General features: G+C 41.5%; 1 protein-coding gene and 1 long non-coding RNA gene across 3 annotated transcripts in view; one reads left to right on the top strand and one right to left on the bottom strand.

Moving 5' to 3' along the window:
- Positions 1–877: 877 nt before the first annotated feature.
- LOC110740974 lies at positions 878–5,238 on the bottom strand. Its single transcript, XR_004177495.1, has 2 exons — positions 5,119–5,238; positions 878–1,823 (listed from the first exon to the last, which is right to left on the bottom strand). It is a non-coding gene; the product is annotated as an uncharacterized LOC110740974 (long non-coding RNA).
- A 110-nt stretch (positions 5,239–5,348) lies between these two features.
- ADAR (adenosine deaminase RNA specific) overlaps positions 5,349–15,196 on the top strand; it is a 47,188-nt gene continuing 37,340 nt past the window's right edge. For both annotated transcript variants that reach the window (XM_031653343.1, XM_031653342.1), the window contains exon 1: positions 5,349–5,408. In XM_031653343.1, coding sequence (XP_031509203.1) covers positions 5,364–5,408 — 45 coding nt within the window. In that variant the 5' untranslated portion in view covers positions 5,349–5,363. The remainder of the gene's footprint in view (positions 5,409–15,196) is intronic.

Raw genomic sequence — 15,196 nt, 5'->3', positions numbered from 1 at the left:
GGCGCCATCTCAGCTCACTGCAAACTCCACCACTTGGGTTCAAGCGATTCTCCTGCCTCAGCCTCCTGAGTAGCTGGGATTACAGGTGGGCACCACCATGCCCGGTGAATTTTTGTATTTTTGGTAGAGATGGGGTTTCACCATGTTGGTCTGGCTGGTCTCAAAGTCTTGACCTCAGGTGATCTTCTCGCCTCAACCTCCCAAAGTGCTGGGATTACAGGCATGAGCCACCATGCCCGGCCTAAAAGTATAATAAAAATTAAGATAACAATGCAAATATGTCAGAAGAGACAGGGTCTCTGTTACCCAGGCTGCAGCATCAAACTCCTGGGCTCAAGTGATCCTCCCACCTCAGCCTCCTCAGTAGCTGGGACTACCATGCCTGGCTAATTTTTTATTTTTATTATTTTAGTAGAGATGGGGTCTCACTATTTTGCCCAGGCTGGTCTCAAACTTCTGGGCTTAAATGTTCCTCCAGCCTCACCTTCCAAAAGTGTTGGGATTACAAGGTGTGAGCCACCATGCCTGGCAAGAACATACTTTTTAAATAATGAGTCAAAGAAGAAACTACAATAAAAATTTAAATATTTTTGAACTGAATAATAATGAAAATGTTATATATAAAAACTTGTGGGATACAGAAAGCAGTGCTTTGAAGGAAATTTATTGCCTTAAATGTTTTTAAAGAGGAGAAAAACATGGCTGAAAATTAATGAACTAAACACACAACTTAAGAAATAAACAACAGAATAAACTTGAAGAAAATGGAAGGAAGGGGATAATTATAAGAGCAGAACTAGAGATAGAAATGAAATAGAAAACAGGGAGAATCAACAAGGACCAAAGTTGGTTCTTTGAAAAATACCAACAAAATAAATAAACCTCTGCAATGATTTATTTAAGAAAAAAATGATAAGAAGTCATAGGCAAATAATTTATCAGTCAGTTTTCACTATAATATGCTTTGGTAACTACAAAATCCCAAGTCTCTGTGTTTATTTCTTATTTGCTATATATGTTGACTCTGCCGGGCGCTCCTCTACATGTATTCTTCATTCTGGGGTCCCCAATCAAGCACATGCCATTCTCATGGAAGAGAGAAAAGAGCAAGAAAGCTGATAGAAACAGGTATGATACCTTTTAAAGTTTCTGTTCATATATGATGATCAAGCCCATTCACAGCTGGTTGGGTATTAATTCTCCTGTCACAAGAGTCACTTCAAGTCACATAGCATTAGGTAGACATGCATAGTCCTCTTACAAAAAAAGAAGCAAATATTTGGAGAGCAATAACACAGTCTACCACAAGTAATATTATAAGTGAAAAAAGAGTTATAAATACAGCAGAGATTAAGAAGATAATACAATCAATAACTATGCCAATAAGCTTAAACCCTTAGATGACATGGAAAAAATTCTAGAACCTATTATTTTATTAAACTGACTCAAAGCGAAAGAAAATACTTGAATAGTTTCATAACTATTAAATAAATCAAAGTCGTATTTTACAATCTTCACACAAGGAAAATACCTAGCCCAGATGGTTTTGCTGTTCTGTTCTGTTTTGTTTTGCTTGGTTTTTGTTTTTTGGAGATGGAGTCTTGTTATGTTGCTCAGGCTGGTCTTGAATTCCTTGCTTCAAGTGATCCTTCTGCTTGAGCCTGTCAAGTAGTTGAGATTATAGGTGTGAGCCACTAAACCCAGTTCCAGACAGTTTTATTGGTGAATTCTACTGATGCTTGAAAGGAGAATCACTCCAATCTTATTAAAATTCTTCCAGAGGATACACAAAGAGGGAATACTCCTTATATCACTTTATGAGCCTTGAAACCCAAACAGATCAAGACAGAATGAGAAAAGAAAATCACAAGTTCATGTTTTTCATAAACACAAATACAAAAATCCTACATAGAATATAACATAGACACAGAATACAGAGTCGACAATAGCATATAAAATTGAGACTTTATGGTCCAGTTATTTATCCTAGGAATGCAAGGATAAGTAGTTTAATATAAACTCTATAAATATCATCTATCATATTAACATATTAAAGGGAGAAATTGTGTGATGATTTCAATAGTTGTAGAAATAAATTAAATTCAAATTCATTCAAGATTTTTACATTTTATTCAACTAGGAATAAAAGGTACCTTCCTTACCCTGATAAAGGAGATTTACAAAATGCCTACAAAAATATCATTCTGTTTTATCATAAAATACACAAAAATAATTCTAAGTTCCCTTTTTGAATATCGGGAGCATCAAGAATGCCTACTATAACCATTTCCAACAACACTGAACTGGAACAATGCATTGCCTTCTCCCCCAAACCAGTGTAACTTTTTTTTTTTTTTTTTTGAGACAGGGTCTGGCTCTGTCATCCAGGCTGGAGTGCAGTGGTGTGATCTCAGCTCATTGTAAGCTATATCTCCCGGGTTCACACCATTCTCCTGCCTCAGCCTCCCAAGTAGCTGGGACTACAGGCACCCACCACCATGCCCAGCTAATTTTTTGTATTTTTAGTAGAGATGGGGTTTCACCATGTTAGCCAGGATGGTCTCAATCTCCTGACCTCGTGATCTGACTGCCTTAGCCTCCCAAAGTGCTGGGATTACAGGCATGAGCCACCGCATCTGGCCAAACCAGTGTAACACTTTAAGATAGATAAAAAGCAATAAGGGTTGGGTGTAGGAAAGGGGAAAACTGGCATTATTTTCAGATAATGATTGTTTACATACAAAATCCAAAAGAATCAATAAATAAATTACTACAAACAAGAGTTTAGCATTGTGGCTGGATACAATATCAACGTACAAAAATCAAATTTATTTCTATACCATCATCAAAAAATTAGAAAGCATATTTTTAAAGGACATCACTTATAATAGCAACAAAAGCTACAAAGTATCTAGGAATAAATTCCCCTAAAGATGTGCAAGATCTGAACAAAGAGAATAATGAACCCAAATTAAAGCATTAATGAAGACCTGATAAAAAGAGAGTTATCCCTTGCTTATGGAATGGAAGACTCAGAATCACAAAATGTCAATTCTCTCAAAATTTATATATTACTTATTATTCAATGCAATGCCGACAGGTTTTTGTTGTTGTTACTGCTGCGTGTTGCGTGTGTGTGTGTGCAGCTTGAGATGCTTGCCTTAAAATATGGTAAAACTAAAGACCAAGCATAGCCCAAAAAAAAGATGGATGAAGAATAAAAGGGAGATTTTGCACTATTAAATGTCAAGACTTTTTATAAAGCTATGGTAATTAAATATTGTGGTATTGACATCAAGATACACAAATTTTCCAGTGGAATAGAATAGATAGATCAGAAATAGACCCATAAGTAACTGGAATGTTGATATATAACAAAGTTGGGAAAGGTGGGGCTAGTCAATAAACAAAGCTGGGGGAAAATAAAGGTCATTTGTATGTAAAAAGTAAAATGGGATCCCTACCTCACACTATATACAAAAGTAAATTCCAGAGGGAATAAGGATTTATAGATTTTTAGGAGTAAGAGTAAGTGAACATATATTAGGTAGGGGGAAAATAAAAACAGGATAAATATTAATAAATTCAAAGTTAAGAACGTCTATCAAAATAGAAAGTGAAAAGACACCAATGGAAGGATAAATTTGCAACACATATAACTGACAAAGAATCAGTGCCCCAAGTTTATGAATAATGTAACAAACAATCCACTAAAACAACAGTAAAAGACTCAAACTGACTGTTACATAAAGAGCCAAAGATGGCCTCTGTATCTGGGTCCCCGGGTTGTTTATTTCTTCACAGAAAGCTGGTATCTATTATCTCAAAAGTCTTTCAGCACCTAATTCAAATGTTTATACATCCAGGCATTTTAGATATAACCCAACGAAGCAGATTTTTAGGCATTTAGAGCTGCTTGCCTGCTTTGTATACCTCATGAAACTGTGCCCAACATCTGTTAGTCATAGATAAGATAAATCCATGGTTCATGAAGACTCCAATTTACTGCTGCCCTTGGGAGCTTTCTGAAACAGAGACTTCCCACAGGCCGCTGAACAACATCACCTGGACATGGTAAGGCCACTCCCTTCTGGAAGTTTCCTTCTCTCCTCCCTTTTTGGATGGTTTCTCTCCACCCCCAATCTCTGGATCTTCTCATGCTGCGAGGGACTTCCCTTAAATGCAAACCTGTCAAAGCTCACACAAATAAAGCTTGAGTGTGCTAATGCCACCTCTTGGTCATATATTTTTTTCTTGCTCAGTCCTAAAATCCCTCAAATGCCCTACACTGACATTTCACAGAAGAGAAACTACAGATGGACAACACATATCTAAAAGAGATGCTTAACCTCAATAAGGCCAGTCTGAGACCATGCATTAGCAAAAACCAAGAAATCTGAGGTGTGAGAGAAGATGTACATGCTGGTAGGAGTATAAACTGGTACAACCACTTTGGATAAAAATTTGGTACTATCATATAAAGTGGAATACTGGCATTCCAAAATCCTATCAATTTTATTCCTAGGTAAATACACCCAAGAGACATTTTTGCACGAGGCACCAGAAAGCAATGCTGATTTCCAACACTGTTGGAAATAGCAAGATACTGGAAATTGCACAAAGATTTGGCAGCTGGAGAATGGATAAATTATGGTACATAATGGATTTTTATGTAGCAGTGAAAATGAACAAAATGTAACTTCAGTCAACAAAGATGAATCTTAGTAACATGTCTGTAAAGAAAAATGTACCAGGCCCAGGACTCTAGATGAAAGTTTGGAAACATACACAAAACTAAAAAAGTAAAAATACATTGCTTAGTAATATATATAAATGCGAAAAGAAATTAAAGCAATATAATAGTTGTGTAAAACACAAACTCAGGATGGGGGTTACTTCTGATGGAGAGGCAGTGGCAGAAGATGGGGACCACTTAAAAGTTGATGAAAGTTAATTGATAATATTTTAGTTCTTAGCATGTCAAGTTAAAGAAGGTGTTCATTATATTATTTTAAAAATGAATTAGTTTAATTTAATTTAAACGGTCCATTCAAGGTCTACTGGTTATTACGTATTATTGGCTAATTCTGTGGTCTATTTTTAAAAAGAGGATTGTACCTACGTATCTTCTCAGGCCTTCCGGCCCAACCACGTTATAAATGACTAAGAAGGAGTTCAATCAAGGCCATGGGCAAAAATGCAGCATCCTAAACCCATGTACCTACTCCCCACCCTACCCAAACAGCGGCATTAACACAACGTAAAAAACCAAGGAAGACTTAGCAACAAAAACCTTGATTTCCTAGAGCGCAAACAAAAGAGGGTAGAATCACGTGGTTCTTCCTCCCACGCCCGGCGCGCCAATGATGTCACCAATCTGCGACCACACCATTGATTCCCGACTGAAGGTAGAGAGGGCTACGTGGTGGGGGAGGGCGGGGGGAGGGTATCGGCCGCACTGGCAGCCTCCGGGTGTTCGGCCGTGTCCGGAGGAAGTACAAGACCCGGTAAGAGGCTCTATCCTTCTCGGCCACACCTTCCTGGGCTGGAACGCCCGGCGCGTGCGGCCTCTCCAGTCTCTGGCGTTGATGTTAGAGGAAGCGCGGGGGCGCCCCGGCGGGGCACTGAGAGTGGCCTCAGGGCTGGGTGGGGACGCGGCTGGTAGGGGCATAGTGGCGGGTCTCGGCAACTTTCCAGGAGGCGGACGCCCAGGGCCGGTGTACTTTTGTGCGTGTGTGTGCGCCCGTGTGTTCGCCTGTGTGTGCGCGGGTGTGGGCGGCAGAGGCTGCGCACGGATGCTCCGGCGCTCGTGCCAGCCGGAGCCCAACAGCTGGGTACCAAAGGCCCTTGTTTCCCTCTCGCCGACTCCCCCGCCTCGGAGAGTGACTGGAGAGCGAGGCTCCTGGGACTCGCCCCGGTAGGCGCTTTGCTGCGCCTTCTCCCACAAACTGCATTAGGACCGGCCCTTTATCCCAGAGATAACATCGCCGCCTTGGCATGCCTTCCACAGGGAAGGCGTAGGAGGCCACTGTGGAGAGCCCACTGCGGGGTCACGGCCGCCGCACTCAGCCTGTTTGGCGCAGGAGGCCTAGTTGCGTCACCTCCCCTTCCTTCTCTGTTTAGCTTGATTTGGGGGCCCCACTAGAGGGTAATCCGGCCCCAGGTATTTCGTGTTGGTGTCAGAGTTTGGGAAACTTGCCTTCCAAAAAGGGATACCTGTCATTGGATTTTGAATGTTGTGTGGAGGAGCCCAAGCATGCAGTTAGCGGAGGGAGCAGAGTCTAGGCTGCTACGGGAGGAGACTTGCAAACAGAGGCCTACATAGTGTCTTCTTGCTAGCGAGGGAAGCAGGATTGCTAGAGCGGGTCATTGGGAGCAGAGAAGGCAAGGGCGTCAAACTGTCAGCAGTTGTGATGCCAACTTCTTTTTCTACCAGAGAAGCCTTGTTTCCCATCTTTTTAAAGATCTTGAAATATCTTGTTCGTTATTTACAAACAGTTAGTGCTTGCTATATGGGAAGCAGGGAAATAGAGTGGAAAGCAGACATGAACTTTGGAGTCAGGTCTGCCACTTAGCAGCTGTTTGACATTGAATGAGTTATTTAACCTCTCCATTCCTACTTGGGCTTATCTACAAAATGAGGATAATTATATCTACCTTGCCCTGGGTGTCAGAATTCGAAGTGTCTAGCTATTATTAGTAAGGGCCCAGTACCCAGGCGCTTGGACTTGCTCCCTTGCTGAAGGTTTCCTATTGGTACAGCTGCTTGAGAAGCAGGAGAACTTTTTGCTATTTTAGATGTTTGCTATACTGCCAGATATGATACGTAGACTTGGGGCTGGTGGTGGGGGGGAATCTCAAAATCTATACTCTCTCTGCTGTAAAATCTCTCTGCATTAAATTCTAGAACTGCAAAGAGGTGAAAATCTCACTTTAGGCTGGGAGCAGTGGCTCATGCCTGTAATCCCAGCACTTTGGGAGGCTGAGGTAGGCGAATCACGTGAGGTCAGGAGTTCAAGACCAGCCTAGCCAACATGGTGAAACCCCGTCTCTACTAAAAATACAAAAATTAGCCCAGCATGGTGGTGCACATCTGTGATCCCAGTACTCGGGAGACTGAGGCAGGAGAATCGCTCGAACCCAGGAGGTAGAGGTTGCAGTGAGCTGAGATCCCGCTATTGCACTCCAGCCTGGGTAATGAGAGCGAAACTCTGTCACAAAATAAAAACAAAACTCACTGTATTAATTATAGCTTCTCATTTTATTTTATTTTATTTTATTTCTCATTTTATCCCAAGTAGCTGGCATCACAGATGTGCACCACCATGCCTGGCTAATTTTTTTTTCTTTTTTTGAGAAGGAGTCTCACTCCATCCCGCAGGCTGGAGTGCAGTGGCGCGATCTCAGCTCACTGCAAACTCTACCTCCCGGGTTCAAGTGATTCTCCCTCCTCAGCCTCCCGAGTAGCTGGGATTACAGGAGCATGCCACCACGCCTGGCTAATTTTTGCGTTTTTAGTAAGACAGGGTTTCACCATGTTGGCCAGGCTGGTCTCCAACTCCTGACCTCAGGTGATCCACCTGTCTCGGCCTCTGAAAGTGCTGGTATTACAGGTATGAGCCAATGCGCCTGGCCCATGCCCGACTAATTTTTGTATTTTTAGTAGAGACGGTGTTTCACCGTGTTGGCTGGGCTGGTCTTGAACTCCTGACCTCAAGTGATCTGCCCACCTCGGCCTCCCAGAGTGCTGGGATTACAGGCATGAGCCACCGCACCTGGCCTTTCGCTTCTCTTTATATAGCACTTGCTGTGTACCTGACACTGTGTCAAGCACTTTACATATACTAACTTATTTCATCCCTCCAGCAACCTAGTGCACTAAATATTATCCCCATTTTACAGATGGAGAAGTGAATCTTGGCTAAGGTCCTGACACTAGTTAACGACAGAGCTGGAACTGGAAGCCAGCTATGTGGTTTGAGTCTTGCTCTTTCTCAGTGACTAGTATCCCAGCAATGTAAACCTGGTGTGGTGGGGGAAAGGAGGCCCAGAGTTTAGTGGGCCAGCACTGGCTGCAAGAGTAACATCTCAAGTTGTCCAATGATACATTACTTTTTATTTTACATTTTTTACTCAGTGTTGTCCAGATATGAACCAAGGTTTGGCCTTTTCACCCAGAGAAAAAGGAAAGGCTCATGGGCACACAGTGCTGGGATCATGGGTACAAAGTAGGTATTTGGAAAATGCTTGTGGAAAAAAGAAATCCTGAGGCATTGTTATTTCTGCCAGAAGGAGGCCCAGTGCTTATGACACAAAGGCTCCTTAAGCCAGCTAATTTTATACTATAACACACTGTAATATGAGCATTTTTCTGATTCTTGGATTTAAAGATTTGAAGCTCTGTTTCAGACCAAGATCGGTAGTATTGTCTGTGACCAACTGATTAGAGTTCTCAGACATGTGAACAACAGAATCTGAGCTTTTGGGCTTCTGTAGTAATCTCTTGAGATACAGCAATTTGTTTTGCTATAACATCTGTTAGACTTGGACCTTAATGGGTACAACTGCTTGAGTTTTCTGGAGAGCACTGGATGGTTGTTTCACATCAGGGATAAAGAGTTCAAAATATTATATTTGTCTCAAAATTAAATATTTGGGAAAGACCTGTGATTGATGTGCATTCATTGTAGGAATAGTACACTAGTTTCAAACAGATGATATTCCTGGTATTTTTGATGAGCTCTTCTGTGTCTTAAAGATACTTAAAGATGACTTATGGTTGCATAGTGAACTATTAGGAACATACAAAATTTATATAAGCCATCCATATAGACTGCGACTTACACACACACTTCTCAGTTTCTCCATCCAAGGAGGTCTAGTTGCTGCTTCTATACCCTCTGGTTACCTTGAAGCTACCTATTTCACCATATTTATCAGACTTAATAGGTGAGACCCTCTGACATCAGCCTCCCTTTCCTTCTGTACCACCCCTTGCCACATGCACACAGAATGAAGCTCTTCTTCAAAAGGACTGTATATTAATCTACTTGCAAGTGGCACAAACCCAGTGTAAATTAACTTAAGCAAAAGCAGTTTTTTTCCTCCCTTTGATTATTTAACTAGAAAGTCCAAAGGCAATCTTCAGGCATGGCTGGATCCTGGGTCTAAAATGATGTCATGAGGGCTTTCTTGGTCCTTCCTTTTTCCACTCCATTTTGTTTATTGACCTCATCCTCTTTTGCTGCTTTCTTTTCTTTTCTTTCTTTTTTTTTTTTTTTTTTTTGAGATGGAGTCTTGCTTGTCTTTCTCTGTCGCCCAGGCTGGAGTGCAGTGGCACGATCTCGGCTCACGGCAATCTCCACCTCCCGGGTTCAAGTGATTTTCCTGCCTCAGCCTCCTGGGTAGCTAGGATTACAGGCACCCATCACTACCCCCAGCTAATTTTTGTATTTTTAGTAGAAACAGGGTTTCACTATGTTGGCCAGGCTGGTCTTGAACTTCTGACCTCAGGTGATCTGCCCACCTCAGCCTCCCAAAGTGCTGGGATTACAGGCATGAGCCACCGCGCCCGGCCTTCTTGCTGCTTTCTCTATGCATACTGAAAAAGCTCCCAGTCAGCAGCCCCAAGCCTATGACCTGTCTTTTAGCATTGTAACCTAACCATTGCTGACAAATAGGGAGACCACAATTGGAGAGGTCTGCATCATAGACTCACTCCTGGGATGAGAAAGTAAACTGCCCCTCCATAATCTTATGGGATGGGAAGTTCAGAGGTCCTAGGCAGGCAGAAACAGCACATGACTACTGCAGGGGTGTGTGTATGCACACGTGTGCTTACATGTGTGCTCTTATCTCACTTCTTTGGGGTCCTTCTAGAACCTTCCAACTGGAATGAATCCAGTGGGTTGTGTTTGTCCATCAAACTTAGACTCCCACTGTGGTATCCATTATGTGCTCTCCGTCCTTTCTGTACCTTTGCATCTGCTGTTTGGGTTGCCCTTCCCCATTGCTTCATCTAGCTGATCCTTGTAGATTCAGGTCATGCTTCTCCCAGAAGCCTTCATTGACACCTTCCTTAATGAGCGAGGCATCCCTTCTCTCTGCTCCCATAAACAGCTGAGCACAACCCCCTTTTAGATTTTATTTCTGTTTGATAATTGTCTGTTTATTGGTCATTTCTCCACTAGACTGAGAGCCCGTTGAGGACAGAGTGCCCTTTGCTTTGTATTCCTTATCTCCTACCCTTAGCTAGCATTATTTGTCTTCATAGCACTCATAACTGACATTGTATATTTATTTCTTTATTGCCTGTCTCTCCTCATTGACTGTCTCTCATTAGCTCCATGAGAACAATGTGGAAAGGAATTTTCTTTGTTATCAGAGCAAAACAAAACTACCTTGAGGCCTAGGACAGTGCCTCATACTGGCATATAATATATGTTCAGTAAATGTTTATTAAATGAATGAATGGAAATCTTCCCACAGGAAGAAAACGCTGGCATTATGTTGACGAACATTCCAATCTGCATGATAGATACACTTCTCACTGTAAAGATCTGAAACTTGAGTACCGTGGCATCCCAGGAAGGCAGCACACCTCTACCCATATGTGTTTGAACCTGCAGAGGTCAGGCCCAAGGAGTCTCCAGCTGGAAATTCTACCCTGTGTGATGTTTCACTCCTCTCAAACCTTTCTGAACTTTGATGGGTTGTATATTAAGGCTTTCTCCATATTTTCAGGCCCTTTCCTTGGAGTATTTATTTGTAAAACATTTATTTAAGAACTTACAAGGTGACAGGCACTGTTCTTAGTCCCTCATAAATAGGAACTCACTCTTGGACTGGAGTTTGGGGACCAAGGGTTGTCAACTTTAAAACTTTTTTCTTTTTAAATACCAAAACACTCAAGAACAGAAATAAGACTACTCTGCATCTAGTCCATCTCGCCCTCCATTAGAGCTATCTAACAGCCTGATATAGGTCTTGTCCCTGCCCTTTCCTCGAGTTTTTACAGCCATAGCTAGTAATTATACTGCATCTCATCGCCTTTGTTTGGTCTTCACCCAAATGCAGCCATGCTCTGCCGCAGGATATGTAGCAGAGCCAGGTGGGGAACCAGTGGCTCAGAGCCCACTCTGCTCTTCAGGACATGGGCTGCTCAAGCGTCTGTCTTCAGCCTTCCCCCAGGAAGGGCCTAAACCCACATCCTCAGGCCCCTGCAGAGCACATCCATCTTCCAGGAAGATGGATGTTATGCCTTATCTGCGGGAACCCTAGCCGTGCCACACCCACCCCTCAACACATGAAGAAAGGGAAAAAATACCTCTTTCTTTCTTTCAACAACAACAACAAAGTACTTTTCATACAAATAGAGACTTGAAATGACAGGGTTATTATTTAACCCTGCTCTTACTCCAAACATCCAAGCAGCAGTTTCAGTCTAGCTGCAGTACTCTGTTGTAGGGCTTAGTCCTGATTTGCTTCCTAAAAAGTGAATACCAGTTTCCACTGCCATCAGCAATGCCTGAGTACTTACTGTGCCTCTCCCTCACCCTACCCTCCTCTCCAGAACTATTTTACTAAAAAGGGAAAATCTTAGCTAAATTTGAAATAGCATCTCATTTTAATTTGCATTTTTATTATAATTAAGTTTGAGCCCTTTTTACCCATACTTAGCCATTTTTATTTTTACTTTTTAAATTTTTGGTTGATGTTTTGTCTATTCACTTACTGCGTTTAAGTGATTTTTTAAATATACAAATATTCTAAAAAACATGAGTTTGTCCTCATAAAAAGCAAACAATTTTGTTTGCAGTGAATTTTTTTTAGTTTATTGTCATCTAATTTTGGCTTTATCATTAAAAATACAAATCTAATTCTTTTGTAGACAAATTTTATCCTTTTTGATTTCTTTTGCTTGTGAGCATAAAACGGTTTTTTTCCTTATTCCGTGTTCTAGTTTTTTTTTTATGGCTTGCATTTTTACATACGACTTTTAAAAAGCTAGCATTCAGTTTTATTTCAGATTTTAACAAGATATTTGATGAAAATAGTATAATATTTTAAATAAAATCAGTTTTAATTAAAGGTCTGTTTTGTTTTAAGGATGTTTATATTACTGTACTTATGTTTTTTCTTTTTAAATAATTTATTAAAATAGTAAAAAGCTTGCTTGACAAAACTAAGATTCACATATATAGATAATCATAATTTTAGTATTCTTAGTGTTTCCATAAATTGCTGCATGAAAATATATTTTATGTATGGCTGTCTGGTTTAAAGAGGCACTTGTGCCTGGCAACAGCTTTTCAGCATGTAGCCAAGATGAGGAATTCAGCCTCTTCCAGTTCCCCTTCCTCACTATTTCCGTAAGACTTTTTTCATGGGGGTATATCTATGTGTACCTCTGTGCACAGATTTTATGTGTACCTTTCAATGTATTTTAACAAAAATATATACCATTTAACTATCCAAATCAAGAAGTAAAACATTTTTCATTACCTCAGAAAGCACCCGCAAAGGCCAACACTATTGATGTCTGATATCTGTCACTATAGATTAGATTAGTTTTGCTTGTTCTTAAATTTCATGTCAGTATGTGCTTTTGTGTGTGGCTTCTTTCAGTGAGGATCAACCGTGTTGCATGTGTCAGTATCCATTGTGTGAATATGCATCAAGTTATTTATTCATTTAGTTGATTGACATTTGAGTTGTTCTGATTTGGGGCTATTAAGAATAAAGCTCTATGAACAGTTTTTTTCGTTTTTTTTTTTTTGTTTTTTTTTTTTTGAGGAGGAGTCTTACTCTGTCGCCCAGGCTGGAGTGCAGTGGTGCAGTCTCGGTTCACTGCAAGCTGCGCCTCCCAGGTTCACACCATTCTCCTGCCTCAGCCTCTGCAGTAGCTGGGACTACCAGCGCCCACCACCACACCTGGCTAACTTTTTGTATTTTTAGTAGAGATGGGGTTTCACCATGATAGCCAGGATGGTCTCGATCTCCTGACCTCATGATCTGCCCGCCTCGGCCTCCCAAAGTGCTAGGATTACAGGCGTAAGCCACCGCGCCTGGCCTCTATGAACAGTTTTTTTCCTGTCTTTTATTGTGGTAAAATGCACAACATAAAATTTACCATCTTAAACCATATTTTTTTTTTTTTAAGACGGAGTCTCGCTCTGTTACCCAGGCTGGAGTGCAGTGGCACGATCTTGGCTCACTGAAACCTCTACCTCCCAGATTCAATTATCTGCCTTAGCCTCCCAAGTAGCTGGGATTACAGGCACCCACCACCATGCCTGGATAATGTTTGTATTTTTAGTAGAGATGGGGTTTCACCACCTTGACTAGGCTGGTCTTGAACTCCTGACCTCGTGATCCACCCGCCTCGACCTCCCAAAGTGCTGGGATTACAGACATGAGCCACTGCACCCAGCCCTTAAACCGTTTTTAAGTGTACAGTTCAGCATTGTTAGGTATAGTCACATTGTAGGTATAGTCACATTGTTGTGCAACAAATCTCCAGAACTTTCTCATCTTGCAGATCTAAAACTATATGCATTAACAGCTCCTCTTTTCCCCCATCCTCCAGCTCCTGGTTCTATGAACATTCTTGTACAAATCTTTTTGTGGCCATTTTTCTTGGGTAAGTACCCAGGAGTATAAATGCTGGGTTTAGCCTTAGAAGAAACTGCCTTACAGTTTTCTCAAATGGTTGTACCATTTTATGTTCCCACGGTATACAAAAATGCTAGTTTGCTCCATATCCTCACCAACATTAGGTATTGTGAGTCTTTTTTATTTTAGCCATTCTGTAGCCGTGAAGTGGCATCCCATTATGGTTTTATCACATATTCTAGTCAGTTATTTACATGACTGTTCCCATTACTAGACTGTGAGCTTCATAAAGGCAAGATTCATGCAGTAAGTAGTTGGTTTTTGTTGTTGTTGTTGTTGTTCTTACTAACCTTCCTCTTCTTATTTTGAGGGTGATACATGCCTTATTATTAAAAAGAACTTGAAAATTATAGAAAGCTATTAAGAAGTCAATAAAATCACAGGTTAGCCCACCTCTCAGACATCATCAGGAGTATTTTGGTCTTTCAGGCAGTGTTGTGTTGGTTCGTACAGATAGAGCAGTTCCCATGATGGTTGATTCAGCAACCCAGCAGTGTTCCAGCCCGCTGCCTTGCCGTCCTCTGGACATCACTTATTCCCAGCGAGGAGCCCTTTCTCTCAGACAGCCCCAGACAGATTGTTTTTGTGGTTTGCTGGTCACAAATGTTTCACATGTATCACTGACAAAAGAAGTGGAATCCTCAATACTGGATTAGATTAGATTAATTAACATCCTTCCTCTGGGGCTGGGGAGGGAACCTGGCCTTCTTAGGAAAGTGGACAGAATCACGGCACTCTCAGAAAGGGAGGCATGGTTCTAGCATAGGCCACTAGCACTATCTGCCTCATTTTTTTTTTTTAGATGGAATTTCACTCTGTCGCCCAGGCTGGAGTGCAGTGGCACGAACTCGACTCACTGCAACTTCTGCCTCCCGGGTTCAAGCGATCCTCCTGCCTCTGCCCCCCTAGTAGCTGGGATTACAGGTACCCACCACCATGCCCGGCTAATGTTTGTATTTTTAGTAGAGACGGGGTTTCACCGTGTTGGCCAGGCTGGTCTCAAACTCCAGACCTCAGGTGATCCACCTGCCTCGGCCTCCCAAAGTGCTGAGATTATAGGCATAAGCCACCGTGCCCAGCCTGTTTCTTGGTGTTTTTATTTAATTTTTTTACACTTAGTCTTTCAATACATTTGCAATTTGTTTTGGCTTATTAATATAAGGCTAGACCCTAGACATTTTTTTTTTTTCCAAATAGCCATCCAGTTAGCCCAGCTCCATCTGTTGAATAACCCTTCTTTTCACTGCTGTTTTTGGTTCCTCCTCTTGCATTGGATTTCTGCACACACTAGGCTCTGTTTGGAGGGAGGTGGTTCTTTTCTGTTAGTCTGAAGCTCTACCCTTGCTTTATACCAGTGCTGCTTTGGTTTAATTAGCATAGCTGTCTTCTTTTTTAAAAAAACTGTTTTCTTTGTTCTTGTACTTGAACTTTATTTATTTATTCCCATCCAGTGACCTATCAATTGCATCTGAACTTTAGAGTAATCATTTTGTCAGGTATCCACTCCTTCCTGCCCCAACCT

The sequence above is a fragment of the Papio anubis genome, chromosome 1, assembly GCF_008728515.1.
Source record: "Papio anubis isolate 15944 chromosome 1, Panubis1.0, whole genome shotgun sequence".
In the NCBI taxonomy this organism is placed as follows: Eukaryota; Metazoa; Chordata; class Mammalia; order Primates; family Cercopithecidae; genus Papio; species Papio anubis.
This window is presented reverse-complemented; position numbering and strand designations above follow the sequence as displayed.